Source organism: Ursus arctos, unplaced genomic scaffold (genome assembly GCF_023065955.2).
Source record: "Ursus arctos isolate Adak ecotype North America unplaced genomic scaffold, UrsArc2.0 scaffold_10, whole genome shotgun sequence".
Taxonomy (NCBI): domain Eukaryota; kingdom Metazoa; phylum Chordata; class Mammalia; order Carnivora; family Ursidae; genus Ursus; species Ursus arctos.
Genome location: NW_026622764.1, coordinates 3,414,761 through 3,436,102, shown reverse-complemented (window position 1 = coordinate 3,436,102; position 21,342 = coordinate 3,414,761). Strand labels below are relative to the sequence as shown.

At 42.3% G+C, this 21,342-nt stretch overlaps 1 protein-coding gene across 1 annotated transcript in view; it reads left to right on the top strand.

The window, feature by feature from the left end:
* The window catches only part of MYO16 (myosin XVI), a 466,166-nt gene that overhangs the window by 429,989 nt on the left and 14,835 nt on the right, over positions 1-21,342 (top strand). The window contains exon 34 of the mRNA XM_026493590.4: positions 9,412-9,503. Coding sequence (XP_026349375.3) covers positions 9,412-9,503 — 92 coding nt within the window. The remainder of the gene's footprint in view (positions 1-9,411; positions 9,504-21,342) is intronic.

Genomic DNA, 21,342 nt, shown 5'->3' with positions numbered 1-21,342 from the left:
TATATTATATTTTATATATTGTATATTATATTAATATAATATATAATTATATAATATATATAATTATATGTAACATATATAATTATATATACATGTCCCCCCTCCAATTTCCTGTTCAGTTGTCTTTTGTTTTGATTTTAAGTAAACTCTGAATATGACCCTTTGTTGGTTGTGTTGAAAATACTTCCTCCAATGATATATATATATACACATAAAATATATATAATATATATAAAATATAATATATTATATATTATAAAATATATGATAAAACAAATATGATGAAACAAATATATATTATATATTATAAAATATTATATGATATATAATATTAAATATTATATTATATTTTATATTTTATATATATTTATTTATATATATATATAATTGGAGGAAGTATTTTCAACACACTTAACCAACAAAGGGTCATATTCAGAGTTTACTTAAAAACAAAACAAAAGACAATTGAACAGGAAATTGGAGGGGGCCATGAATAGGCACGTAGCCTTTTTCAGAGTCTGCCTTCATGGGGAATTAGAGAAACGCGCATGAAGAGCACGGAGAAACTGCTCGCTACACACCTGCAGAATGGCAGCACTGACCCACAAGGAGGGGTTCCGGCAAACAGGGACCCTGGGAAGGGACTGCTGCCCAGGACAGGGCTTTCCCTGGAGGAGGAGGGGCCCTTGGTGATTGGGAGAGAGGCTGATGGGGGCTTCTGAGTGGCTGACACAGTCCTGTTTCTTGACTCGTGTGCTAGTTACAGTTGCAGGATTTAAAAAGATAAAGAGAAAAGCCAGGAGGGAGAGAGAATGAGAGGGGAACAGAGGGGGAATGGAGAGTGCGTGTCATGCATCCAGGACGGTGGGTGGTCCCCATCCTATCTCAGGCTTCCCTCAAGGTCCAAGGGAACACAGGGAGGCTGACGACCATAGCTTCCCCGTTGAGCGAACTGCTCACCCACACACGCTCACCCCTGATGTCAGAAGCCGGAGGAGGAGAGTGGGTATAGACTGAAACCCAGGCAGGGCCATACCCATCACAAGTCACACATGACGTTGGGCCGGGGTGGGGGTGGGGGAGGATGGAAGCAGGTCGTTGGTCGGGGCCGGGTTTATTCAAGCTTAGCATGGAGGTCTCCAGAGCAACGTGGGAATTCTCCATTGGCACTCAGAAAAAAGACTGCTTGAATCACACACAGAGAAAAACCCAGATGTGTTTACGAATCTTACCCCGCCATAGTAAGCAAGGTTTACAAATAATGATCAGAAGTATGCAGGTCCCGGGGCGCCTGGGTGGCTCAGTCGGTCAAGCGTCCGACTCTCGATTTCAGCTCAGTTCATGATCTCTGGGTCGTGAGATTGAGCCCTGCGTTGGGCTGCACACTCAGTGGGGAGTCTGCTTGGGATTCTCTCTTCCGCTCTCCCTCTGCCCCTCCCCCCCAACGTGCACACACAGACACACACACACTCTCTCTAAAATAAATAAATAAACAAACAAAAAGAAGCAGGTCACAAAGCAGAGGCTTTTTGGTGCAGTGGGGGAGGGGGGAGTGACATCAGTTAGATACAGAAGTATTTTTCTACCAGCAACAAAGACTTCTAGAAAAAGAAATTGCCCTTACCAAATTGTGTTACCACTGCAAGCAGACGAAAGTTTGGCCGAGAATGATACAGGCTCCCACGAGCCCAGAGCATCCGCTTCGGATCTGCTTGGCTTACAGCTCGCCCTTAAGTGGCTCAGTGTATGGCCCTCCACCTTCCTGGACAATAACCAAGCCCTGTGTGCTGGAGGGCAGACTTCACTCCCGATCGCCCACCCTTAAAACGACACTGTTTATGATGTGTTATTCCAACTCGATTAAAGTAGGCATTTTGTAAAACTCTCCGTGTTAATGTGTGATGTTCAGACTTACGCGTATCTGTTTAGCTGGAAACAGAGAGATGCAGTCTTTCTCTTAAAATGGTTACTTTTCGAAATCTCTGATGCTACCCCTTTGGAAGGGTAAAGATTACAAAAGCATGGTATACTCTTACGTTGAAATGAAGTATTCCTAAAGTAATAAAAATGGAATTTGAGTGACAGCAATAGCCAGCAAGCTTGTGATAGAAGCATTTTCCACAAGAGCTGCATGGATTTAGTAAGAAAGTAATTAATTCCTGTTTTGCTCGCAATTTTGAAGGGTTTAAAGATTGCCACCAAAAAAAAAAAAAAAAGGAATTTAAAATATGTTCAAATGATAAAAACTGAATACATGAATATTTAAGAAAGATGACCATATACTCATTCACTTTTGCTAAAATTTCAGCCCATGCTTCTCCCTAGCTCACCTTGGATGACATTAATCATACTATAAAGAAAAAGAAAAGAGAAACTTGATGTCACCAAATCATTTCATTTGTCTGTGTCTTGACTCAAAAGCCAAAAGCTATGGCTTGGACAATGGTCCTGGAAAAGCCTAATACAAAAAAAAAAAAAAAAAAAAAAAAAACCAAAACTGAGTTTTACTCTAAAAATCAAAGTAAAACCAAAAACCAATGGAGCAAACAAACAAACAAAAATCCTCTAAACCAAAATGGAAATTTTTGTGGATTACATTGCCTGAAATTAAATATCAAATTAAATATTTAGGACTCTCAGACTTCTAAACTTCAGCCTGTCACAAATGCTTGAGCCCTGAAACACAGTTGTATATATTACCCCTTCAATCTTAGAGGGACCAGATTTTAAAATAAAGCCAGTTCTGTGTTGTCATTAATTGACAATCACTTGGAAATCTCAGAATTACAGGCACAAAAGGAAAATTATTTCAATTGGGATTTCAGTCCTTCAAAGCTACTCGACATGTTTATGTTGGTCCACTTTTGCGAACACCATGAAAGTCTGGGTTCCTGCAACCTCCCCGTGATTACTACGATATCCAGCACAATGCCCTGGATACTTGGCACTGGGTAAGCACGTACCGACTGGAACAGTGTTGCATGTTCCACAGGAACTGGCGAGTTTGTGCAGGGCGCAGAGTCAGAAAGTCTCCTTGTCGGTGTGGTACAAACTGAAAAGTATTAGACACGTGCAGTACGTGGTATGTAGGTGATGATTAAAATTCTGAAGGCGGTTCCTAGTCCTGATGCCTAATTCACGACGTATAGTCAACGTGCTTTCTAAATAAAGGCACAAGATGGAAATAAATGTTTAAAATAACTTGAAATTCTAATTGAATCAGAAATAGTGTTATTTTCTAGGAAATGATTTCTCTTGAATGCCAGTATCTGCATGCTACCTCTGCTTCCCAGAAATAATTATCTGTTTGTTCATTTGCTGAAATATAGTTATGTGTGGCTAATTATAGCTATCACTTACTTTAATTGCCATCCTTTTCCTGATGGGAACACAGACTTAGATCTTTTTTGGTATACTTAATTATTCCCCGGACTTGTGGGTATTTATCATTAGATTAAAGAACAGTTTTTAGTGTTAGGACGTTTTAGTTGCATCACACAAAATATTGTGAGTATAAAGATGTTTATTTTGTGGGGAAATAAGGACATAAAAAATTCCAGCTAGACCATTTTATGTCCGGTATGATTTTCTTCCTTGCTGCTCAATGAATACACATGATATTGCTGGGCATCGGAGAACAAACGGCAATTAAAGAAGACGGTCGTTACGTTTGATTTTTCATTTATCGTTCTGTGAAGATTTTTTCATTTGCCGGACGTTTTTCCTCGGTGCACAGTGAGGATTATGTGTGGCGTAAAGGGCTTCCCCAGGGAAGGACTGGGTGGGACCATCTGCAGGACCAGGAGCTCTGCGTTTTCTGCATAGCCTCCAGCACCGTATCGAAGCCAGCACCGCTGGGGCACCAAACCACAGTGATTCTGGAAACATCTAAAAATGGCTTTTGTCAGCCCTGCTCGAGATAGATCCAGAATGCCGGCAAACGATCCTCTCGCTTGAGCCTGTGAAAAACATTCAAATATACGTTTTACCACATCACTTTGTTTATGGGAATTGTACGGAGTCTTTGGAACTCATACTGTTGTCTGCTTCAAAGGCTAACTGACAATCCGGAATATCGTGCAATCACCTATTTTCAGCAGCAGAAGGTAGCTTTGCAAAGAAAGCTGGCTCCTTGGGCATTTAGAAAGCCCTGCCCCACTCCTTCTGGCTAAAAATAGTTTCAAGTCATCTTAAATAATTGCTCATTTGGACTTCATTTAATTAAGTTTCCTCCGCTTAGTTGAGGAGTCAGGATTCAAAACGGCTGGGTTGAAACGCTGACGCTGTCTTTCCGGGCGCTGTCACATTCTGCCTGTGTTCGGACCCCGGCTCTGGTGCTTACTAACCCCATGCCTGGGAGCAAATTCTTAATCTGTCCGGTGCTCAGTTTTCTCATCTTGAAAATGGGTATAGTTCAGGGCCCTGCCTTATGGGATTGTTATGAGGGTTTAGGACAATGGGGCCAGCACAAGTTAGTGCTCAATAAACATTTCCTGTAGCCAGAGATCATAAAAGCTCAGATATTTGGGGGCTAGACGATCACCGAAAATGTGTCCAGTCAAAGCAAAAATGCATGATTTCGATGAGGTATGGGGCAGTGAATTAATTCATCTGAGACCCTACAGACTGTAATGCTAGAATCAATGCCTAATGACTCATTTACACACAGACCCCAGTACACACACGTGCGTAGTCAAACACGCCAAGTGTCATTTTGGTGGCCTGCACTGGCATTCGGTGTGATGACAGACATTATAGTTTGGAGCCTCTGGGATGAATGGAAATTGGGATAGATGGGTGGGGTTTCAGGAAGGCTCTGTTTTTATTCCTTGGAGGGTTAGAGGATTCAAAATAATATAAAGGACAGATTGGCAGGAAGAAGCCTAGAGAAGGGCGGGTGCACATCAGTCAATCAAAGCATTTATTAAGCGCCAGTTGCATGCAGGCGTTGTGCAATGCACGTGGAACCGTAGGAAATTTAAGCAACTCAGGATGTGGTCTGTGCGACAAGAGAGCACACATCGAGTGTTAACAATACATTTCAAGAGAGATCACAGAACGGCAGCTGGTGACAAGTGTCGGATCAATCACATAAATAATGAGTGTTCTGTTGCCTCCACACGGAGAAGGAGATTCCCGTGGGCTGGGCTTGTTCGGCATGCTCCTGGTGAGGGCTGGGATTTTCAAAACGAATGAGATTCAGACGAGAAGGGCACACCTTCCAGGGAAGAAGATTTACTGCACAGTATCTTTGTGGCGGGGATGAGAATGGGGTGCTTTGATGGAATAGTTAAGTAACTAAGATGGGAGAGGAGGTGGCAGGAGCACACGGGGCGTTGAATGCCAATTCGAAGAGTCTGGAAGAGTAGTCCTGGCTTGAAGGGGGTGGGGTGCTACCTGCTATTTGGGAGAAACTTCCCTGACTGTGTTATTCAGAGTGAGCAGTGGAACAGAAACTTTAGCTGGGAATAGCCGTTTTGTGTTCTCCCACCCGAGCCTTCGCAGGCCGTGCACCCCAATGAGGGGGTTCGAGAATGGGCTGGTACAGGAGGCAAGAAGAGGGGGGTGAGGGTGATCCAAGATGTTGAGGCTCTGGACCAGAGAACAGGGCAGTCTGCAACAGAAGTTAGAAACAAAGTTCAAAGAGGAGGCTTATTCTCTGGGTTGGATTTGAAGTTCAAGAGCCAAGAGCGACTTCTGGCTGTAGATGGTTGTTATGCAGACGTTGCTTATAGTTCGGGAGTTTAAGGGGAGCTCCAGGATGGAAAGATAAAAAAGGCAGAGTTTTCCAGGAAGCTGGAGAAGTGGGAATCATTTATAGGATCAGAGGAAAACATTTAAAGAGAAGTGAGGGGGAAATCTGACCGCAAAACCATGCAGAGTGCCAAGTTTTGAGAAATATCCCTTGAGAAGGGCAGACATGGAGAAACAGAATAAACGATCAGAGATAGAGGAACACTGATGTCCAATTTCACAAAAGATGAGGGGTACTTGGTAAGTGGGGGAGACACGAGAGGAGAATCAAACCTCATTGATGTTGACTAAAACTTGGGTTTGGGCAGAACTTGAGGGCAGAACTGTGACGAGCAACTGGTTCATTACATAAGATTCAGAGCCACACCGCCCTCTACGCCTGCCCCAGGCTTCTGTTCTGGGAAGACTCTACATAAACCCATAGGGTTTCAGGTGCAGACTTCAGCACCGCAGAGCTCTCCCTTTTCAACATCCCCTTACAAATCTCAAGGAAGTCCAGGGTTTGGATCCACGCCACACAGGATGGGGAGAATGTCCTAAACGCCACTCCCCCCGAGCATCCTGGGGAAGGATTCATTACAAAGCACCCCCTACACAAGGAGAGGGAGCACAGAGCCTCTTCCCTCCACCTGGACCCTCGATCGAGGCCGACGACTGTGCCCAGCCCCAGCACGGAGTGGTATGTTCTATGGAGTGTTGCTCTCGCCTACGTGGCCCCCATCAGCGGGCAGGGAATGCCTTCCCCCAGCCTCTGCCTGTTCTCTTTGAGCAGAAGAGCACCTGTCTCTGGGGGCAGGATGGGGACAGTTTCAGAAGACCCTAGCCCTTGCTATCATTTGGACAAGCATGGCTCCTGAAAATGATGGTCTCGTGGCAAGTGGGCATCTTGGCATTTTGAGGCGCACTGTTGCTGCCACAGAAAGCATGTGTGGAGAACTGCACCGATGGGAATTACCACCTCAGAATGCGGTCTGGGAGAAGGCTGTGACCACAAGAAGACCAGAGCATGCTCGCGAAAATGCGAGAGCCGTCTCCTGGGATAGAAGCCTTCTGTGGAAGTGAACAAATAAATGTTCCTATTCACCTTTGATGTCCCCCCCAACCATGGATAAGGAACCTTCAGCTCAATAGGAACACAGTAGAACTCTCTGCCCTGAGACCAGGGGGCTTTTCTGGGGCCTTTGCGTAGCACACTATAGCTGCACGAGGAAACCCCTTGCCTGCAGAAAGACTCGTGCTCACGAATTGACAGGTGAGATGACACGATTGCCAGAGCCTTTTTTTTTTTTTTAAAGATAATGAGAAGTAAATGAAACAGGATTGAAATAATGAACATCCCAAAGTTTGGTGATGGGCACGAGAAGTTTCACTGTCCTCTCTTTAGTTTTATCTGTGTGTGAGATTTCTGTAATAAAAAGTTTTGTACTGCTCGTTATCTTAATAAATAACACGGGTAAGTTATTGTACTTCTGTGTGCATTTCTTTGAATATTGATTGATTGATTGCTTATTTTTAGGGTTATTACTTAGTGCTTATTTACTCTCTTTCCTCGCTATACATACTCCTTGCCCATATTTTAAAATCTGACAGTGGGTCCTTTATTTTGATTTGTAGGACGTTTTAAGAATAATAGAGCCTTTTATTTAGTGCCTTGAAATGTTCTGTATTGTTCTTTTTTAGCTTGCATTTTATCTTTATGATAGAGCACATATTTATTTTTAAATGTTCAAACAGAGGTACTAATCCATTTTTTCCCTCATGGGTTTTCTTTTTTCTTTTGCTGTCATTCTTAGGTGATTTGCCTTTAAAATGTACTGTTTCTGATATGGCAACAAGATAAAATATTTTATTGGTACAAAACAAAACAAAACAAACCTCCGCCTTCTAACATCCTCAGTGCTTCCCAGCTATGACCCGATCCTCGGGCTCCCAGTCCCTGGGCATAGCGGCCCGAGTGAGCTTCTCCCACCTGTTTGCTACAAGCAGCAAGGGTGTTCGGCACCCCGGGCCGGTGGGTCTCCATTGCTCCTCCCACCTGCACCTTCATGACGGGGAGGAGAGAGCACTCACGCCAAGGCTGCCAGCACCCCTTCCTTCTCCCCCACTGTCCCTCAGCACCCGGCTCTCCATCCCCACACATTCACCTGCCCTGCACTGGCACCATCTGTCCCCACCCTGCTGACCCTGCCACAGGTTCTGGGATCTGTGATTTCTTCAGTCAACAGGTGAGAAAGGCCTCTTAGCGCACCACTCAGGTAAAATGGCGTCTCATCACAGCCCCCTCTCAGAGACCCGCGGTGCCTACAAAACAGCGTCAGACGTCTGTGGACTGTCTGCTTATCCAATGGCCTGGAATCCCAGCTTGTGACCGAGCTCAGATTTCCATCGTCCCGTCCACCTGGTTTGGATTCCAGACCTCTCTACCCGTGTGATTGGCTCCTGTCCCACACCTGCTACGCCAGTCTCTAATCCAGTGTGCCCTCGCCAACTTCAGACCTTGCCATTGCTTCCGGCCGGGACCCGTCTTCCCCCATGACCCCCACTGTAGGCCTGTCACTTCCCAGGTGGCGGCCCCGGTCTGCACGAAGCGAACCTTTCCGTGCCCAGGCATTCGTATATGTAACAGGAAGATTGACCGGGGGCCTCGTTATGTGTTGAGGGGGTCTTGTGGACTTCCCTGAGGAGCTCGCTCACTCCTATAATTGCAAAAGTGTGCCGTGATTTGCTGATGATATTTCATTTAGGAAGCCTGTGTATGTTTAATCAATTACACCGTCCTAGTTAATTATGATTTTAGGTAAGAGCAGCAATCAATCACTTCATCATTTAAGGTCTCTGGATTGAGTTCATTCCATCAGGTGACTTTTCTTGCTTCAAGTATTCATTTTTATCAGCAAGTCACCTGTGGTGCTGTTTGGTCGCTGTCTCCCCGGGGTGTGCAGGCAGGCCTGATTCTGCCTCCCAGGGGCATTCGTGGCTATCACAGCTGCAGAGGGGCTACTACCATCCGGGGTAGAGACCAGGGGGCTGCCGGACACCCTCCACAGGACAGCCCCACGACAGGGAGGGAGACGGTCCAAAGTGTCCGCCGTACTGAGGTCGAGAAACCCTGCTTCTCTCGCGAGGGGTCGTCAGTAAAACCCTGCGGGGCCTCACGGGTATTTCTGTATTACTTTGGTGGGGGATGTAAATTTCCTCACACTGCTGTGGACCCTCCGTGGCTGGTTAGGAATCGGTCTGCTGTGAATGCACAGCCGCACTGATGTCTTCTGCGTGGACCTCAGCTTCCCTCCGGCGGTTCAAGGACCCCGTTCACCCTGTGTTGTCCGCATGCTTCTCCCTCCACCATCACTGCTTCACCGAACTGTCTTCAGTCTCTAGAAGTTTCCCTCGCCCCCGCACCTCTCTCCTCCCTATGCGCCACCATGGAACACATCTTCGTTACTACTTTATTGCTTTTTCCAGGGTATTTCCTCTTTTATTAAATGGCACTGCAGCAGTAATTGTGTTCCCTTGGGAAATTCGTGATTCAGGAGCATTTAGGGACCATCCTTTCAATCCACGAACTCTAACAGTTTGCGATTATTCCAGTAAGTACACAGCTTGTCTCATTTGGGGAAAGGACCCTTACCTGCTTGTTGGTGTTGGCCTCCGTAGGTTTACCTGAAGACGATGGATTCTCCAGTCTGTCTGCGAGCAGCTGCACAACCGCATCGTTTCAGAGACACAGAGAGAGCCACACCACTCAGGTAACGACCGCGACGTCGTCACGGCATACGTGATGAGCAGACACTCAGAAAGGGGTGACCGAGAACGATTGTTCCGCCTGGACCAGAGAACACGCTCGTTCTCCCTCCAGCCCTAAGTGTCTTCAGCTCGACATCCTTCTCTCTCCTCCTCCATCTCAGAGATGCCAGCTTTCTGCTGGTTAGAAAGAGGAGAAGAAGAAGAATGTCCAAAACAAAAATTAATACTTTTAAGTTGAATATTGTAGACGTAATGTATGTTGTGGTATTTAAAAATCCCTGTCAAGTGAAGATGACATTACATCCCGGGAGTGATGCTAACATGTTCTCTGCGTTTGACCTCAGCCAAAATAGGAGGACTCGGGTGCCGACAGCGTGGGAATAAAACGCTTGAGGCGCCTGTGGTTTTATGCCACTATATCTCAGTTATTACCTGTGAATTCCACATCACCCAGACTCATTTATAATAAAGTATATGGGGGCACCTGGTAGAGCATGTGACTCTTGATCTTGGGGTGGTGAGTTCAAGCCCCACTGTTGGGCATAGAGCTGACTTGAAAAAGTAAGTAAATGAAAGAAAAGATAGCAAATGATCAGAACACTATAAAATCAAAATGAGATCACAGTTCACAAAACTGTTTTTGACATGTTAAAGTCGTTTTGTGTATATGCTTAATGTGTTTGGCCTTAAAAAGTTCACCAAAATAAAGACTATCACTTCAAGGAAAAAAAAAAAAAAAAACTAGGGTTTTTAGAAAGAGAAAGGATTTATATCATATAATCTAGAGTTCTTTTTATGCTGAATTTTAAAATATAGTTTTAATCATTATCTTCAAAAAGATGAGTTTGCAATCAAGGTGACACAACCAATGATATATCAAAGAGCTTGTTATCAATATAGTCAAAATTATTGCTTTAGCAACAGGATTCTTATTTTGCATGAAGCTACGGTACACCTTTCATGATGTCAACTATCTACATAAAAATCGTTAAAAAGGGGATGCCTGGGGGGCTCAGTCAGTTGAACAGGCTCAGGTCATGATCCCAGCATCCTGGGATCAAGCCCCATGTGGGCTCCCTGCTCAGTGGGGAGCCTTCTTTTCCCTCTGCTTCTGCCCCTCCCCACCCCGCTTGTTCGAACTCTCTCTGTCTGTCAAATAAATAAATAAAATCTTTTAAAATTATATTTTTTAAAAAGTCAGTTGAGTACCCAGACGTTTCCATAAAATCAACAATCCAGACAACGATGCACTTTCATCTGAATATTTGGCCTTATATGGACAGGTCCATTGTTATCAGCTGAGATTTTTCTAAATAACACTGATGAGCGAGTGAGAAAAATCAATAACTTTAATCTTAAAAATAAATCTTACAGTAGGCAGCCTGCTGAAATCACTTACACTGATATATAGGCACTGAAATAGGAAGAAAATACGGGTTGGCTGCAGTAACAGATCGTCCTAATCTCCCCTCTGTTCCTTAGAGATTCATTTACTTTACTTGGTAAGCCTTACAGATGCTTTATCTAAGGTAATTCCCAAGGAGGGGGGACCTACTTGTAATGAACACTGGTTTGATTTTTATGGTAAGACTGATTCTGTACCTTAGAGCACAGCGGTCAGCCAGGAGATGCCCTTTCCAGGGCTCCCACTACAATGTGGTTCGTAGAGAAAGGGCTGATTTTGCAAAAAGGTGCATAAGGCAGGCATCTCTTCCGTGGATTTGGCTAAGAGGCAAAGAGAGACGGGAAAGAGCCTCAGGAATAAGTTTCCATTCCTAGTTGTCAATGTGGGCGTTCTGTTCTGGTGCAAACTCTCTGCCTCGTGGTGCCTTTTTCAAGGAAGCAGGAAACTTCTTCCCTGCAGAAGTGCACACATCCTCATGGTAGGACATGTTTCTCACTGTTGAAAAGCTCTAAGACTTCGGTGAAATTACACATTAATGGCCACATGCCTTTCAGCATAAATGCCTTTTGTGTGGCGTTTATACAGGAAATACGGACAGCTATAGACATATCGCCTTTTAGATTTTCTACTGATGCAACTAGATAAGGATTCTGTAAAATCAGTCCTGGACTGATTGGATATATAGCAGTAAAATCAGATGTGGACTACAAATTGAATTTCTCGTTGCAGAGGTCTGTAGTCTAATTAGCATCATCCGTGACTTTAGTGAAATCTCTTTAAGAAAGACAAAATGTGTGTGTATTATAGTAGATAGAGAAAACAGGAAATGGATTTGGTAATTGGCCAAAAATCATAGGGAAATTTCAGAGTGTGTGCTTTGAGTAGATGCCAAGATCATATGTCCTGTTTCTGAGAATGAATTTACCAAAACCCATTAAAAAGAATGGAGGAGTCATCCAATTTTTTCTAAAGCTTTAAGAATTGCTGGTCAAGACAAAAATCGAAGTAGCCATGGTAGACATTTGTGACTTGACTTGTTAGCTGCCAGTCACATGTTAAGGTTTCTCACGATGAAAATATAAGGGGAGAGACTCACCCCTCCTTCTGTCCTTTGAGAGCTAGACAAATACAGGCGAGATGGGCTCGGTCAGTCTAGTAGCCATGGATTATGGAGTGAGAGACATATGATGGAAGGGACGATAAGAGTAGATGTCCCCAAGCAGGTGACGTGTGGCTGAGTGGCTCCCCTCCGTGGAAGCTGTTAGACAGCATATGGCCACTGCCAGCCACGGAACCCACCTTGATTCCTGCCCCCTTGCCCCGCCATTCCTTCTCGCTTCATACCTTTCTCTCACCTTCCAGTAAGGGTTCCACCTGTTAAGATGTGCAGAGATTTTGTTGCTTGCAAATACGAATTTTGACTGACACGCATAGAGATGTAAAACATTTTCTAATGAGGGTCGCACCTCAGTAATACTAGCTGTTTGTTTCCGGAAGGTGCGGCGTAGAGACAAGGCAGTTTATGTCCTATTCCATCATACATTTTTTACAAATTTGCAACGCATGATGACTTTACATAAAACTAGTAAAAGTAAATTTCACTTGAAATATTTGGAAACTGAGAAAGCTGGGACATCCACGCATCTTGAATGGGGCTGAGTTCCTGGTTGCTCCTCCTAGGGGGGGCTCGGCAGGTCCTTACTGTGAGCACAACAGCATAGTCATGACCTTGCAGGCCACTCGGCGCGGGTACACGCAGCTGTGCGTGTGTGATGCCGGGCAGTCCCACGTGCTGGCCCCGACGGGGCTTTGCAGAACTTCCCACCGCTCAGCTCTGGAATTTCACAGGCTGTAAAAGCCACTTCAGCTTGGCTTTGAAATTAGACAGTATTTATAAAAATAATATGCCATTTATCCACTTGCTATTTTGTGAGATGTAAAGTAACTTTTTTAAAAAAAAGTGCATGCCATTTGGCGCGATGAGATGGCTCCGAAGTCACTCAGCGGGAGGAGAGTCCGCAGGGAGTGAAACGCTGAGGACACCTTCCAGCCCAGAGTGACTTGGCATTTTCTGCTGGGCTTGCAATCCTCAGCTGACTCAGAAGGCCGGGTAACCCGACACAGGATCCCCACTTGTTTATAAATAGAGCACAATCGTGAACCATGCGGCAGGTGGGGGCCCAAAGGCAGGAGGGTCCAAGGAGGGGATGGAAAAAATAAAACGCTTGGTTCCTTGCCCTCGGCCTGAAATTGCTGGTTCCACATCGGCTTAGGGCTCTTCGCTTGATATTGAAGAATGAGCCACTTTCTTTTCTCGTTTGAGCACACCTTATTTGTATTTACATCCTGCTTTGCACTTTCCCAACTTCTGCTTCACGCTGTTTTATTCCTCTCAGGTGTCTGTTCTCCACAGCGATATCGTGTGGTTTATGATCTTTGATTTTCATGGTGGGCATTTATCGTATTCCCTACCTAACTTTTTGTTACAATTTTTTAAAGAGCATAAAAAGTTATTATTAATATCTGTCATATTCAAGTATTCGTTGTCAGAAATCACTGATGGCCTCTGATAAAATAGTGGCCGCCCAGCACCCGAGAGCTTAATAAATATCTAGGCTTCTCCCAACACAGCCACCGAAGAAAGCCGTAGCATAATCAATGTGCAATTGATCCGCAAGCGGGAGACAAATTGTTATGTGGTTTGTTTTACTGGACCATCAAAGAAACCTTTCTGTAACGTCACAACGAAGTGTCCCGGGGCTCTAAATACAGCCAGCGCCTCTCTCGAATATTCATCGTATGCGTCACGTGGACTGCAGGAAATACATCCTGGCAGGGAAAAGAAACAGTGTGCTAGATAAAACAACAAAATGTAGACACATTTAGTTCAATCATTAAGGGATAATTCTAAAGCACATGGTAGGAAATAGAAATTAGGTAACCCCTTTAAAAGGAAATATATATGTATTTCATTTATAAGCTACAACCAGAAGCCGATCTAGCCTGGAAAGCTCTTTCACGCAGCTGAGGTTTCGGGGAATCAGTATGCACCCCTCATGACTCCCGTATGACGTGCAAGAAATGAAGGCAGTAAATTAATTTGATGGTGTGAGTTGAATGGCAGCATTTTCAGCAGAAAAGAGACAAATCCCGTATAGATCTATAGAAACTTGGAAAATAAGAAGCAAAACCAGATCTTATATTTTGTGTTTTTCCTTCATTGAATTGCACCATACGTAGACCCGAAATGTATTCATTCAAATGCGTAGGGTTTTCCTAGTGAACACGTTGGCAGTGTCAATGAGGAGATCATTCAGTTTTAAGAAATATTAGAGGAACGAGAAATAAAATGTCTTGTGATATGTCTGCACGCTCACCTTCCAGATGGGAAACTGCAGTGAGCCCACACCGTTGCTCAGGGGAGGGAGTGACGCAGCGGAGGAAACGTGGCTGAGGACAAATTTCGGTTGTGAATTTCAGTATTCAGTATTCAAAATTTCAGTAGTTAAGAATTTCAATATTCATTTCATTAACTAAATTTATTTTTTAAAATTAAAGAAAAGAAAAGAAACAAGAAAAAGAACTGGGTGTGAATCCCGTAACTGTTATTTAACTTGGGGGTAGAGAAAGTAGCAATTAGTTTTCAGATTTATTCAAGAAAATACATACAACCTGACAAGCCTGCCCTGCAATATAACAAGTGCTTAAAAACTACGCTTGCTATATTATCTTAGTATTCTTTCCCCCCAGCCCCCCAGGTCAGTATTCTGAACATTAATTCTGATTCAACCATAGCAGATGCTATCTAAAATAGCAGGAGATTAGACCGAATCGGCAGGACCACACACTCACCTGGGATTGGGTTAAAATGTGGCATGCATGTGATTTTCAAAAAGATTTTGTGGTGGAATACTATAAATGTAGGGTAAAGGAGCACAGCAAGCAGCCTAACACCCACCTTCAGTAAATCTTAACATCCCCCCGTATTTGTCCTGGCACCATGTGTTTTAGAGAAATCTATATCCCAGTTCCTAACCCCCCTGCCCCCCACCTGCCACGCTGCAGTGAATCCTGTCCTGAAGTTAGTGCAGAGCCCCCCACCGGTGTTTGCAATTTTTCTAATATGAATGTAGCCATAAATTACATCGCATCCATAGATAATAATGGATGCGTGGCATGCTTTTAAAATCATGTATCACTCTGAGCAATTACTTCGTAGATTGGTTTGCTTTTGTACTTGTTGAGATGTTTTCCCCCGTTTTGATACAATGCTGCTCTCCATTGCTGTCTTTTTCTGAGTATTAGCTCAAGGTTAAATGTAAAGTCTTTAAGGTGGGGCTGTCCCCGGGGAGGCGGTAGGAAGGGAGATGACAGTGGACGACACACTGTCATGGGCACTGAGTGCAACATTGCTTTCGAGTTCCCTCGGCAGGGAGCAAGTCTATTGGAAGAGAAAAGGCCAAAGGAACACACCACCCCATGTGAAAGGGCGGTCTCACCCTGCTGCCACCTCTGGCCCTAGGGGGTAGCCGTGTCTCTGGCAGCCACGTCCTCTTCCTCCAGATCTTCACAAGGTGGTCCGAGGTGTCTCTCAGGGTCCTGAGAAACCTAATCCAGAGAGCTCCGTGAAAGATGCAGGGAAATGGCGCTGAACGCCCAGGGACAATATGGTAGCATGGACTTTCACGCCCAAACATTCCTCGGAGGGCTACAACGAGGGCATGAGCACGGATTCTTAGAAGCTCTCTTTCAACACCTTAAAACACAATTATATTACTCACTTTTTAGCTGTAAACATGCCTCCTCCACTTTCAACTTTTCTCAGAAACAACTTTCACATAGATACATTCATGACATTTCTTAAGAACAGCAGGCTTACAGTTTGACAATGTGGAGTGGAAAACTTTATCAAAACCAAGTTTCCAAATGATTACTGTTACAAACAAGGCTACAGTGAAAATCATAGAATATGTCTCTAACTCATAAGTAGAGAAAAATATCAAAGTTTTCCCCTAGGAATGGAAGTGCTGCATTGCTGGGGACGCACATTTTCAACATAGGAGTTATTGCCAGTTATTCCCCCAAAATCGTTCCAACACGTACACCTCTAAAAGGGAACATTTCACACTTCTGTTGGGTAATCTCCTGGTTTAGTGAATCTTTTGTTTGTTTGTGTGTTTACCAAAGTGATTAAGTGTAAAACAGGTCTTATTATGGTTTTGTTTTGCCTTTCCCTGGTTGCTATGGGGTGTTTTCGTATGTTCTCAGACCTGCTAGTCCAAAGACATCCTTTTCCAATTTCCAAACTGGTTTGCATGAGTTTCTTGATAATTTTGCAGGAATTCTTTACATATCCTGGGTAATATTCCTTGTCAGTTGCATGCATGGCAAACACTTGGCTTATAGTGTTTTCTTAGTCTAACTAGAAGTTTGTCAACTTTATTGATCTTTTAAAAATAGCTTTGGATTGTATTGATATACCCTATTATTTTTCTGTTTCATTGATTTCTGTACTTTTTAGTATTTCCTTCCTTTTTCTTGCTTTGGGTTAAAATTGTTCTATTTCTAAATTTCTTAAATAGCAAGCATAGATCATTGGTTTGATGCCTTCTTTTTTCCCTGCTAGTATTTAATGCAATAAATTTCCACCTCTAGCTGTGTTACCTGCATTCTGGAACATTCTGATATGTTTTGCTTTTATTTTCATTCAATTCAAACTGTTTTCTACTGTCCTGTAGGACTTCCTCTTTGACTAATGTTGTTTACCTTCCAAATATTTAGGGACATTCCAGATATCTTTCTGCCTTTTATTTCTGGTTTAATTGCATTATGATCTGAGAGTATGCTTTGTATAATTTCAGTTCTCTTCAATTTATCAGGAATTACTTTATGGCCCAGGGTATGGTCTATCTTGGTGGAATTTCCACATGCACTTGAAAAGAAGGAGTATTCTGCTATTGTTGGATAGTGATCTGGAAATGTCTATTGGGTCAAGTTGGCTGACAGTGTTACTGAGTGCTTCTGTATCTTGGCTGATTTTCTGTCCACTTCTTTTATTGAATTCTGCGAGAAGAGTATCCAAGCCTCCAACTGTAATTGAGGTTTTGTCTACTTTTCCTTTCAGTTTAACAGTTTTTGCCTCATACATTTGTAAGTTCTGTTGTTAGATGTGTGGACCTTTAAGATTATTACATCTTCTTGGGGCGCCTGGGTGGCACAGCGGTTAAGCGTCTGCCTTCGGCTCAGGGCGTGATCCCTGCGTTGTGGGATCGAGCCCCACATCAGGCTCCTCCGCTATGAGCCTGCTTCTTCCTCTCCCACTCCCCCTGCTTGTGTTCCTTCTCTCACTGGCTGTCTCTATCTCTGTCGAATGAATAAATAAAATCTTTAAAAAAAAAAGATTATTACATCTTCTTGATGAATAGATCTATTTATCATTGTGCATTTTTTTCTTTTTTATTTCTGATGCTATTCCTTTTTCTGAGGTCTACTTTGTCTGAAATTAACATAGCCACCTCATCATTCTTTTGGTCATTGTCAGCAAGGTATGTTTTTTCCAACCATTTAATTATTTTTAAACAGCTTTATTAAGATTTAATTCACTCACCATACAATTCACACCTTATAAAATATATGATTCAGGATTCTTTAGTAAGTCCTTAGGGTTGTGTAACTATTACCACAATCTAATTTTAGAGTGTTTTCATCCCCTCCCCATCCCAAAGAAAATCCATTTCTTTACTTTCAACCTAATTATGTCTCTGTATTTAACTTGTGACAAAATATGGATGAGTCGTGTTTATTTTTATCCAATCTGATAGTCTTTGTATTTTAATTGGTGTGTTCAGACCATTTACATTTAATGTAATTATTGATGTGATTGGCTTTATGTCTGTCCATTTTCTCTTATTCTGTTTCTCACCACCACCAGTTTCCCAATGATGCTTTCTTTTGGATTATTTGAATATTTTTAGTACTCTATTTTAATATATCTGTTGGTATTTCAACTATATGTCTTCATATGTATTTTTTTCATAGCTGATTTAGCAGTTGTAATATATACACACCTAACTTGCCGTCTATTTGCAGTCAACCATATTGTTCCTTTTAACCTTTTACTGACCTTTACTTGATAGTCACCACATACATCTACACAGTTGCAGATATATTACATCTACATTCTTTATAGTTGTCCCATATGTTACCTCTATTTTATAGTTGTCCCATACATCACATTTACATACATTGAGTATCTTCTCCCAGGCAATGCTGTAACTTTTGCCTTCAAATGTCATGCATGTTTTAGATAACTTCAGTGGAGAAAATCTCCTTTTTATTATCCCAGTACTTACCATTCTGCAGCTCTCCTTCAATCCCGAAGCTCCGAGTTTCCTTCTACTACCATGTCCTTTAGCAGATCATTCACAGCTGATCGAAGAATGCTCCCAGTTTTCCTTAATCTGAGTGTGTCTTTCTTCTGCCTTTATTCTCCAAGTTTTCATTTCCCCCCACAGTTCACTTGTTTTTGTTTACTTTTCTGGTCCTCAGATAGATGTGTATTTTGTCCAAAGTACAGTTACTGAGGGAAATAGGCTGCAGTAGACTTATTTCATTGTGGCCCAGTTGATGTATTTATCACACAGAAATTTATAATTTATAAATTTTATATATATAAAATATATAAATTTTATAATTTATAATTAATCAGATTGATTAACCCTCATCTTTACAGGTTGTATTTTTTTGTACTATTTAAAAAAAACCTTTCTTATCAAAAAGGAAAAAAAAAGATCTTTCTACCCTGCTGTCATGAAGATATCTCTCTCTCTCTCTCTCTCTCTCTCTCTCTCTATATATATATATATACACACTTTGAAGTTTAGGGTTTTGGGGTTGTTGGTTGGTTGTTGGTTGGTTGTTTTTTCACATTTATGAGTTCAAGCTACCTGTACTTTATTTTTGAGAATAGTGTATACTTCCAACTGAGCATTGCCTGAAACGGACTGTTTTCTGCATTTGTCTCTAATCTAGACTCTTCTTTAATATTACTTTCCTCTTGATGGTCTTCCTTGAGCATCCCTTCTAAGCAAAGTAGTTAGTTGCCTTTGTAAATTGGTTCCTGTAATTCTATAATGCATATCTCCTTTCAGAACCTATTTTTCTGTATTATAATTATGTGTGTGCAGACCCTGTAGACTTTTGAGCATATAGAGAATACACTGAATGCATCTTAATCAGTTCTGCCTTCCACACACAAAGCACTCAATAAATTGCCAACTCAGTGTAATTGTCATCTGGTAGCAGCTCAGATGAATTAAGAAAAACAAATTGGTAGAATATTTCCTAAATTTATTCAAATATTTAAATTTAGCCTCATGTTAAAAATGTACCAATAAACTTGTTAATAGAATCCCAGGCAGTTGCATTACCAGTTGGAGGATATTAAAGTCACATTTTATTTGGCGATTAGGGTCTAAAGTTGGCATGTTATGTGAAAGTCACATACAACAAAAAAGGCTCTGGAACATCCCTTACATTGCCTATAAAAAACAATGTGCTTTTATATGTTTTATATATAAAACAGTATGCTTTTAATGTATACAACTCTGTACAATTATATGCATATATTTATGTACAATGTATAAAACAACTTAAAGCATTAATAGCATAATGTTTTGATTTCTAAGAAAGTGAATTGCACAGAATTGAATTTTCAGAGGTTCATTCATTCATTCATTCATTCAACAAATACTCTGTGCAGACCACTTGTGCCAGGCACAGATCTAGGCACCTTGGTCTACAAAATGAACATCCTTGCCCTCGTGGGACTTAAATTCTAGCATTGGAAAGCAAACAATAAACAATTTTTTAGTAAATGTGTAATATACTAAAAGGAAATAAAACATAGTAAGAAAAGTAATCAGGATAAGCAGACCTGGGAGTGACAAGAGTGGGTGTGGAGGGAGGTTGGATTGAGTAGCAAGTTTAAGAAAGAGTGTCAACAGAAGCTTCATTGAGCAAAGACAGAGGAAGGAAGTCAGGGAATGAGCCCTGCTGATGTCAGGGGAGAGCATTCCAGTTGGGGGGACAGCAAAGGCCCTGAGACAGCACCACACCTGCGTTGCAAGGTGGCCAGTGCGGCCAATGGGGCATTAACTCCATGTATTACTGGATGTTTAAATGAAGAGAAATTGAAATTAGCATTCGGTATAAGTGTCAATTCTAGAAAAGTGAGACTTCTACATTATAAATGATAGCAAGAGGCTAAATGTAAAATACTAATTATGACTGTATTATTCTGTCTTTCTTTAAAACCATTTGCCAGGTTTGGAAACTCTGGTCCGCTCTGAATATAAGTGAAGGGTAATTGTTTGCCTTTTCTGTAAGTGGAAAATATAGACAAATAGAGCTCTATGCTTGCTCAAGATAGAGAACAGGAAGAGAGGCAGCTGGGAAGCTAGGCTGCGTGTTCCCTGACTGGGTAGCTGTGGTGGTCTGGACACCAGTGTGGCCTGATGTTTTTGAATGCACAATTCTGGCTGGAGGAACGGAGAGTTTTCCATTGTGCTGAGATTGTAATGAGTTATTTGTGGTGAAAAGATTTATTTTACACAAAATAAAAGAAGAAGAATTTATTTTATGACCTTAGTAGACCTCGAAGTCAGGATTCTTTTCTGATTTCTCTGATTACATTATTATTTGAAACTGTCATTTCGTATTCCTGACTCTGTCAGAAATGGTTCTAGAACAGCTGAACTGTGATATTGGGAAGAAGTGTCATGAAGTCAATGATATAAAAAGCCTAGATTTTGAAGCCCAAGTGGATTCAAATTAATTTTATACACTTCCAGGTGATTTTTATTATCTATTTTTGGAAAGAAGTCTTGATTAAAAAGATTTGCTCTCATGTGTTGCCTTCCCAGTCCTTCCTGGTATCTGTTTTCCCTTTCCCTATGTTGTCTAGCATTTGTACCGGCGTGATTTGCCATGACTATGTCTTAAAGACACTGTAATGGACCCCAGAGTCACAGTGACTGCGCTATGCCCATCAAATCCATCTCTTCTTAGACACACAGCTAACTATGTTTCCCAGCTTCCCTCATGGTGCAGAGCAGTCCTGTAGCTGATACCTACTCAGCGGGACGGGAACCATAGTGAGCTGATCCCCTTCCAAGCTTGGCCCGTACAAACCCCCTTTTGCCTAGTGTTCCATGTCCCTTCCCATCTGAAAGCTGGATACAAGAGCCCAGAAGGTGCAAAGTACACTCAGGACAACACAGGAGACCATCCACGGATCAGAAACACCTGTTTTGGCCTTCAGACGAACAATGTACTACTTTTGTGCCGAGCCGGTGGTATTTGTGGTTCGCTTGTTATAACCTCTAACTAATATCTCCTCGTCATTTATGTAGTTTAATGTTGTACGTGTTGCTGCT